Below are 9,573 nucleotides of genomic sequence, written 5' to 3'. Positions count from 1 at the left end.
ACTAACTAAAAAATATATGTTATAGTTGATATACTCATGTACGAGTGTTTAATAATTATATTAAACGGAACCTAGCAAGATTAATTAATTCTTTTCATGTGTTAGGTCTAGGTCGAGACTCACCCTAAAATCTAAATGTGATGCGAACTGATCACACCACTGATGATGATAACACCTTGTAAGATAATTTTGCGTATGATTATATATATATGTGTGTGTATATATGTGTGTATACTTTATTTAAAAAATAATTTTATTTTTATTTTGGCCATGGAGCCACAACTATATATGATAACCTTACCCCACATGAGTGCCATATTAGAGTTAAAATATAATTTTATTTATTAAAAAAATTTAACATATAATATATCTACATAAAAAGAAAATTTTGACCTATTTATACGTTATAATTTGCCAACGAGACGGTGCCAATTCACTCCCCTTGTATAAGGATAACTTTGTTATATTGATATTTGTTAAAAAAAATCCAATCACACACCAAAAATAAAAGGTACAAATCAAAGTCCTCTGGCTTTACATATTTTTGTGAAATTCTAATATTAAAAACTCTCTTCTTTTATGTACCTATTTTCTATATATAAAATATTGTACTCTGCATGGAATTGAGAAATTGTCACAGTTTAGTAAGTGTGGAAATTCGATTTGTTTCGAGTTAATGCATGAGACGTTTAGAGACGTCTTCTTTTTGCTAATATAATAGAAACTGGTAAAATTGACTTTTATGCAGTTGTTACATCCTTTACTTAATAAAGATATTTTGTGAACTTCTTTGTTTAGCTGAAAGTTCTAATTTTCGAATAAAATAAATTTAAAATGCTTACATATATATGATAGCACATTTGTTTTCAAGTTTCAACTGTAATAAATTCTCCTAGTGTAAACTGATAGGAATTATCAGTTTAATTTGGTGTCGTGACAAATGACAATTGATCGTTTGATTGTTGACAAGAGGAGTAACATCAATTTATTTGGATACCAATTCTCTACTAGGACTTTCAACTAAACAAAAATGTACGGATGTCCCAGTATGGAGGTGTGAGAGGTTGGATATGGATGACATAAAGAGAGGGAGAGGTAGGTCGAAGAAATATTTGGAGAAAGGTGATTAGACAAGACATGATGCAACTTCAACTTATCGAATTAATTTCAAATGTTGTGTGTAATGTTGAGCTTGATCAAGACGCGCAATTTTGTGCTTCTAAAGCTGTTTCTAGTTCCTATACATGGTCATTTGTCAAGTTCCTTTGACATGGTTCTCTCAAGAGCCCTAGTATATCGGTTTACGGTATGGCCAATTCACTAGGAGGATCGCCCTCCTAATTCAAAGTTTTTTCCTGGAACGTTTAACTTTATTGACTATGACAACAATCACGACTATAAACAAACTCGTGATTATAATTATAACAGGGCGGTACGCTCTGTTCTCACGACCCCTACTCTAATAAAAAACTAAAGGCCCCTATTGAAGATAAGTTGCCTTGTGAAGTGCTAGTCACATACGGCGAACGGACCAAACCGAGTCAGAAACATGTTAAACTTTTTGAACGACCAAGTCTGTACTTGAAGGAACGTAAAAGTTGCGTACAACCTAAAATAAATAATAACGATCCATCTATAGCAAAATTTAAGAGAACTTACTAATAATATTTGTTTTATTTCATATATATAGCACTGATCATACACTCTTCTTCACACAAAATTAAGTCAAAAGATACAATACTTAAGCAAAAACAAGAGTACGTAGCTAGGAAGGAAAATATGTTTACAATATTACACATATAAGTAATAGTACTTAGATTAGCTTGGTGCTCTTTCTTCTCAAATCTCAATTTGGGAGTCCACATATTGTCCAATACTGCATGCCCAAAAGAATTACAAGAAACTAATTAGAAACTTAACCCTGATGCTATATAATAATTAAAAGGAAACTCACATAAATCTTACTAGTTTGGGAGCTAGTTATTTAGATACACTCTAATTTGCAATATTACGTATTTTACCAGATTTTGGTGTATCCAGATACATTCAAATACATGAGGTCAAAATTAAGTGTAGTTTGTTCTAAATACATTGTATCAAAGTGGATTCACATGTATCGGGGATACATAACAAATCTAGCTCATCCCCGTCACCTCTCTCTCATCTTGCTTGTCACTTTCCAGGTATATGGTATTCCAGATACATGTGAATCATACCAGATATATATATATGTTTCTGGTGTGTATCGAGAATGATTCATATGCATCTAGGATACATACTAATCTCACTCGCCTCCCTCTGCAATCTGCTCGTTTCTCTCCCTATTTTTGTATATCTGATAGCAAAAATACATATATTTACGTGTATTTTTTTCAATATATGGTAGGGAACTCTTAATTAGTGGTAAGATATATAATATTTTGAAAGTATAGATAATAATAATATATATGATAACAAAGTATGTCTAATTATTTACTTTTTCATAATTAAATTGTCTGAAAGATCAACAACTTCTTTTCGGGAAATTCACAATCTCTTCAAAATCGTTGCCCACTTAGCTAAAATTATTATTTCTTACTATAAAAATATTCTTACCAAAAAATGAGAACGAGAAGAAAAGGAGTAAAAAGGAAAATTGTACATTATAGCAAACTATTAATTCAAAATGAATGATATACCTACGGTTTCATTTAATTTCAATTCGCAGCAAACTTCTTGTCATTCGCCTCTCTTCCCTCTTTCTGGAATCTCACTCGCACTCTCACTGATCTCTCTTCGCCTCTCTCACTTTATACAAACACAAATGTATAATTTGCATTTGAATTGATATAAAGCGTGAGGGACTGTATATACAAATACAAATACATATCTCTTCGTCCTATAATAACCTTGTTCACTTGTATGTTCACAAAGATTTAGCAATCAGGAGCGAACAAATATATTTGAAAGAAAGTAAATACAAATTTCCCACTTGAAAAAATGTATTAGAGGAGTTAACTGATTTTTGACTAAGTTATACTTACATACGTATTTTGCTGTCTGACAAAGCTCGAGAAATTATTATGTTTGAAGAATCTGGGAAGTAGTGTAGTTGAAAAGGCATGAGGATCCCAGACTACGAAGCTTTGACCTCCTCTGTTCCAAGAAACAACATGATCTATAGTTGAATCATCCACCATTTCATATGTCTTTGTAAGGAATGGTGGTGGACCAATGTCATGAAGCCCTTCCATTGGTTGTGGTGTCGGCGGTGGGGGCTTGCCACCAGAACTTGACCCCGGGAACTCCTCTTTAACAGAATACAATTGATTCATCATCAAGAAACAGGGGAAAATATATGTATTTTTAGGAAGAAAAAAGTTTGGATTTTGGATTTTGGAAATGGAAAGTTTCTCTTTGGGTAAGGTAGTTTATGCAGTTAAGAAGTTGAGTTATTTTAGTGAATAAATTGCTCTGAACACCATGGATAAAGAAGCTTTGGAAGTAAGTGCTAAAAGGCTATTAATAAAAAAAGAAGAGTCAGCAATTCCACCTATTGAGTTGCTAAGAAATAATAAAAAAAAAAAGATAGTACTAATAAAATATTGTTTAAGTGGAAGGTTCTAGACTTCTAGACATTTTGGGGTGTGAGTATCTTCCTCCTATGCAATTTTTTATTTATTATTTCCTTCATTTTAATTTATGTATGTAGTTTAACTGGGCATGAAAATTTAAAATAAAAAATTACATTTTATATGTGTGGTAGATCTAGTCATCTAACATACATAAGATATTGATATTATTATTAAATATTTGAGAAAATGTGTTATACATTTTAAGACGGACTTAAAAGAAAGTGTGCTGACACGGAGCGGAGAGAATAATATATGTAATCCAACTTTTTTAATAATAAGTAGTTTCGAAATTGGAAGGAGGAGAAGGTTCTTTATAAGAAAGTTCTGGAACTAAGGTATGGTTGAGGTGTGGTTTGGGCCCACAAGAGTTGCAAGTTGCAAGAAGTGGTTTTTGAAACAGCAGTTTGGGGCAACTTGATTTGTGGGATTGTGACTGCCCTATTATTGATTGACATCATTAAAAAAAATGAAAACTATATACTAGACAAGGAAAAAAAACAAGAAAGGGGGTTGGTGGAAAAATATCATGCAAAAGGTGATAGAGATTATATTATTTTCACTTTGTTTATTTGGTTAAATTGTTCATAAGTTTATTGATTGAGAAATCTTATTTTATTTACAAATTATGTTGGATGAGCCATAGTTTTAATATAATCTTTATTCTACCTATATATCATGTTAAATTGTTCATAAATTTCATAAATCGATTAATATTGTTAAGAGTATGTTGTGAGAGTAGTACTTTCATTTCACATATTGTTAAGGTGTCCACAAATTTTACTAAATTAACAAATTCTGTATTTTTTGTTCAATTATTTACAAATTGTATTAAACTTTAATTATATTTTCATTCAAGGTTTGTATTTTTTTCAAAAAATATTAATTAAACTTGAAAGATACCTTCAATTTGAAGAACATTTTTTAAAAAAAAAACTCTCTACGCGAGAGCTTTAATTCTCGTTGAAATGTTGACAATATACGGATGGAGAAGATATTCAGACATTAATTTAGACTATCATGGTAACAAGGATGCCACTGACCCCGAAGAGAAGATTGTTAATCTCTCATGGTCTGTGATAGATCGTGTTAATCGAAATCTGCTGATTAAGCTAAAATTGAAGTCTTGAAAGAACTTTTAAAACACGATTTGCATTCAATTAAAGAAGAGTACTACAAGGCAGTATCAATACAAATCATTATGTATTGGTTTATATTATTGGCCGACTCAAATTGGTATAGGTCATAGAGTCATTGAACTCACACAACACTACACACGTTAGGGGTCTTATGTATGCCTAATAGCAATGATCTGTAGGGGACTAGCTTCGTTCATGTACCATATCGGCGTGGTCCTATACTCTATAGTAATGATATGAATATAATTTTCACCCTTTTATAAATTGAATTAGCAAATAAAATTGTGCCTTTTCTTTTCTTATTTTTGAATTTTGTTCTATGAAATGTAATTCTTAATTTTCATTTACATTTCACAATCTCAGCTTAAATTAATTATTTGATTAAATTATTTATTCTTTCTCACACACACATATAAGAATATACACAATACTTAACTCTGCAATTAGTTGATTAATTGTATAACTTAACTTAGACTATTAAACCAATTAATATATAGGATTTACAAAAAAATCATATCAAAATATTTTTATGTGAAGATTTATATATCTTTCTTTGTCAAAGTGGTTTAAAGTCAAATGTTTTTATTAGTTAAAATTAAGACGAATCATGTAAAGTCTTAAGGGCATAGTCTAATTTAGGAGGAGACACGAAATATAAAATTTGTCCAAAAAACGTAAAAACAAAAAAAAATCGGATACATGAATTAAGCATATAAAGAATTAATCCTAGTTAATTTTAAATAGTTTAGATGCATTGTAACAACTTCTTTAAAATTTGAAGCTAAACTTTTAAATTTGAAGATTCTTATAGTTTACATTTTAATACATTAAATGTTAAATGAATAATGTAATTCTTAAAAGACATAAGAATCCATCAACATGAAGTTGTATAAAGTTACTATTCTCCCCCGATTCCATTTGTATTTATAACTTGCTTATGTTTGACTTAATATACTTTTTAATAAGTAATAAATAATTAAATTGATATATTTATTTTATTGTTCCTGATTATTATAAATTATTTCAATATTTAAATATCAATACTTAATACTCAATTATAAAGATGAAATAAATACAAAAAAATAAATTATGTTTTAAGTTTTCAAGTTGAATATGTAAAAATATTTTTATTTCGAACTACATCTCATTATGTAAAAGTTCGCCAACGATACAAAAAATATAAATTGCATTATACAAATTTCATGCGATAAGTTCATAATTGAATAGCATACATGGACTAAATTCGATTTCAAATCTCCTATATAAAAAATTCACATCTCTTAATCACTCACTCATGTTCTTACGATTAAAAAAATTATCATTAATATAACGAATAAATAAACAGAGACCGGAGGAGTATCAAAAAAGACACCTAGGACAACTGGCAACAACATTGTAGTATTGGAAAATAGTCATCAATTTGTTGATTCCTTTGTATTTTTATTATTATCTTTTTGTGGTTCACTGCGTGGCAAAGTTTGAATCCATTATCGTGCTATAATAGTATTAAAATTTGCCTCGTTACAGTGGGTTTAATAATGTATTAACATTTTATTCTGACACCATCTAGGCACAAATGCGTAAGGTGTTGACCAAAACATTTAGGATATGTTTTGACCATAAAAAGATTATTTTTTTTAGAGTAGTTTACTTTATTTTTAAAAATTCATATTTGATCATGAAAATTTCAAATTTGAAAAATAATACCTATTTTGTTCCCTAGCATATTTTTTCATTATATTAAATTATTATTCTTAATCTAAGATACTGTGATGCTATTAACAGTCATTTTTTAGATTTTCTTGATTGATTCTGCAATCTACCAAAGACTGCTCACTTATAAGATAGGTCTAAGTTTGTGTTAATGGACTAACGACATTCCTACACTAAACATGCACGGGTTCATCCCGCAAACTCCTACAAATAAAGACTATAATTTATTTTATAACTCACTTTTCATTTTTAAAACTACACTTAAATTGTTTAAACATAAACATTGTTTCAAATTTTTACAAAATTATAATTAGATATAATTTTATTTCCATAAATTTTAAAAAAATATTTAAAATTTATGGTCAAAATGCCTACTTAAAGTGCCACTTGTGATCTCTCATCATGAGTTCATGACCCAAAATTAAAATGGTGCATATTTAATCCCACTCAACTGTTATATTATATATACTGTACCAATGTTGGAATATAATACTAGTATTCTATTATATATACTGTACCAATATTGGAATATAATACTAATAATAGCATAAGATTAATTTAATAACATTAAAAAAAGGCTATTTTGACGGTATAGATAAACACCAACTCTAGTAGGACCACGAGCACGAAGAACAAGTATGATGTATTTAGTAGTTTCTAATTGTTGTTCTAGTATGTTCTAGAGTTTCCAGACGTTATGATTTTTAATTTTATTTTTTTCAGTTTTTTAATATTTTTAGTTTTCAGATTGCAGAGGGTGTGGTATACTGTTAAAAGAATATTTATTTTTATAATATATAGTGGAGAATAAAAGATTTTGATGACTTGTTACAAGAAGAGCTCCACCAAGTGCCAAGTGCCAAATATAAATTTCGGCTCCTCGATTTATGCTAAAGGATAAAGGCCTAGCCATCGGCGGCAAGATATTTTTAATCCGTTGATCTACCGTTATTTGATTTGATATGAAAATTAAGATTATGTTCTAAAAAATATCGTCTAAAATAAGTTAGGGATGTATGGATGTGCAAAAATTGAACGGATCAATAAATCGAATCAAAATAAATGATATTGATTTATTGCTATCAGGTTATTAGATTAACAAGTTTTAATGATTTAATAAAATAAATTATTGGGTTATTGGTTCATTTGATTTGACATGAAAATTAAGATTATGTTCTAAAAAATATCGTCTAAAATAAGTTAGGGATGGGTGGATGTGCAAAAATTGAACGGATCAATAAATCGAATCAAAATAAATGATATTGATTTATTGCTATCAGGTTATTAGATTAACGAGTTTTTAATGGTTTTATAAAATAAATTATCGGGTTATTGGTTCATTTGAATTTTAAATATTGGATAAATCAATAACTCATTAAGACGGTAATAATTTTCTACTTTGCCCTTGCATAAATATAAAATATTAATACCAGTACCTTGCTAGTTACTGTATTTGCCTTTTAGCTTACAATTGACATTATTGTCATAATGCTTTTATTTGTGTTGTATTCAGAGGCGGATCCAAGATTTAAAGGTCGTGGGTGCCATATGGCCTTTAAATAGACATGTTCATTAAATCGATCCAATATTTACTCTATTTTACACTTGTAAATAGCAACTTGAGACTGTTGTTCGGTTATTTATGTTTTGAGTTTATAAAGACAAATGAATCAAAAAAATAAATAAATTATGACAACTTGGCGTAAAGAAAAAGCCTTCCAACAATATCCTCTATAATAGCACTTGGTTGAATTTTCATATTTTAAATACACTTAGTAATGACATACCTATTTATAGTTACTTATAGTTCAAGCTCTATCTAACATACTTAAATAAAGTGGTTGAAAATTTTTCACATGCATAATTTCAGTAACAAAAACGAAGTCTTACGTTGATGTTTTGACTCACAACATAAATATCTTAAAAGACCAACAAAATCATGTGAGATTTCAGTATAATTTTTATACCGTCCTTTATTGCAACATGCATTTTACTTTGTAATTTGAATCATTGATTCAAATTATCGTAATCTTAACTACTTCTTTTTTTATATGCAATCAAATAATTTAGATAATCTAACAAAGAGTAAGAGAAACTCGGCGTCATTTCAAAATTTTTTAACAAAAAGAAAATAATATTTTGGTGGAGGAGAAGATTTAAAACAAATCTTAGTCATTTGTATGACTAAATATTATTTCATTAAGGGTAAAAGAAAAATTACAAATTAAAGTTATTTTTAATAATAGAAAAGTAATATTCTTTTGAAATAATCTAAAAAAAAAGTGTATCACATAAATTAAATTGGAAGACTAATATTTTATGTTTAAAATAAAAAAGAGAAAAAAAGTCAATAAAATACAAATTAGTGTTTCACAACATGTTAACATTTGCTGTATATTACAAAATAAGAGTTAATAACTTTGATGGTCACTCAACTATTAATTATTTTCACAGAATGTCACTCAACTATGACTTTTTTGCACAAAAAGTCACTCAACCTATTTAATTATTTTTTCATTAAAATTTGCTGAAATGAAATTTTAATTATTAATCAAAATTTTAAGAACCAAATATATATTCATTTAACCCCGACCCGCTAAAAATATAATATTAAACTTTTTTATTTTACCATTAATTCCCTAAATCATTCTCCGTTTATCTCCCCCCATTCTTTCCCTTTACATTCTTCTTCTCTTTTCTTTTCTTTTTTTAATTTCTCAATTTAGTGGTTATTGAATACATGAATTTTGCAATGGGGCACATTTAATAGTGAGGGATTTGCTAGTTGGCATTTACTGACACACCAACTGGATATAAAAATGGCTATTTAATCTCCTTTCTTGCAAGCCCCACCATATTCCATTCCTTTTTAAATCCCTTAGATTTTTTTTTCACATCCCCTGTTTTTCTCATACTCAATTTACTATTGCAACTGCCACTGCCAGTTTTTTCATAGAACAGAAAAGCACAGAAAGAGAGGTTGATATATTATTAATATGTGAAGAAGAAGTTGAAATTGAGAAATTATAAAAGAAAAGAGAAGAAGAATGTAGAGGGAAAGAATGGGGGAGACAAGGGAGAGTGATTCAGGGGAGATAAACGGAAAATGA

At 28.8% G+C, this 9,573-nt stretch overlaps 1 protein-coding gene across 2 annotated transcripts; it reads right to left on the bottom strand.

Moving 5' to 3' along the window:
- Positions 1-1,655: 1,655 nt before the first annotated feature.
- On the bottom strand, positions 1,656-3,534 carry LOC107061025 (heat stress transcription factor A-7a-like). 2 transcript variants are annotated; one of them, XR_001473716.1, is made up of 2 exons: positions 3,024-3,534; positions 1,656-1,876 (listed from the first exon to the last, which is right to left on the bottom strand). XR_001473716.1 is itself a non-coding variant. In XM_015309701.1 (2 exons), the coding sequence occupies exons 1-2, from the start codon at positions 3,315-3,317 to the stop codon at positions 1,840-1,842; spliced, it is 327 nt and encodes a 108-aa protein (XP_015165187.1). In that variant the 5' UTR covers positions 3,318-3,534; the 3' UTR covers positions 1,662-1,839. The 2 variants fall into 2 exon arrangements, 1 of the variants encoding a protein (XP_015165187.1); XM_015309701.1 differs by having other exon boundaries at positions 1,662-1,876; positions 3,028-3,534.
- Positions 3,535-9,573: the final 6,039 nt, after the last annotated feature.

Source organism: Solanum tuberosum, unplaced genomic scaffold, assembly GCF_000226075.1.
Source record: "Solanum tuberosum cultivar DM 1-3 516 R44 unplaced genomic scaffold, SolTub_3.0 scf00110, whole genome shotgun sequence".
Taxonomy (NCBI): domain Eukaryota; kingdom Viridiplantae; phylum Streptophyta; class Magnoliopsida; order Solanales; family Solanaceae; genus Solanum; species Solanum tuberosum.
The sequence above is the reverse complement of the archived record's forward strand: the minus strand, read 5'-3'. Positions and strand labels throughout refer to the sequence as shown.

Bases quoted from the DNA above. Each gene is read 5' to 3' on its own strand.
- LOC107061025 (XM_015309701.1), bottom strand. From the start codon at position 3,317: ATGATGAATCAATTGTATTCTGTTAAAGAGGAGTTCCCGGGGTCAAGT. The intron at 1,877-3,027 runs GTATGTAAGTAT...TTGGGCATGCAG, and splicing joins TTTGTCAGACAGCAAAATAC to TATTGGACAATATGTGGACT.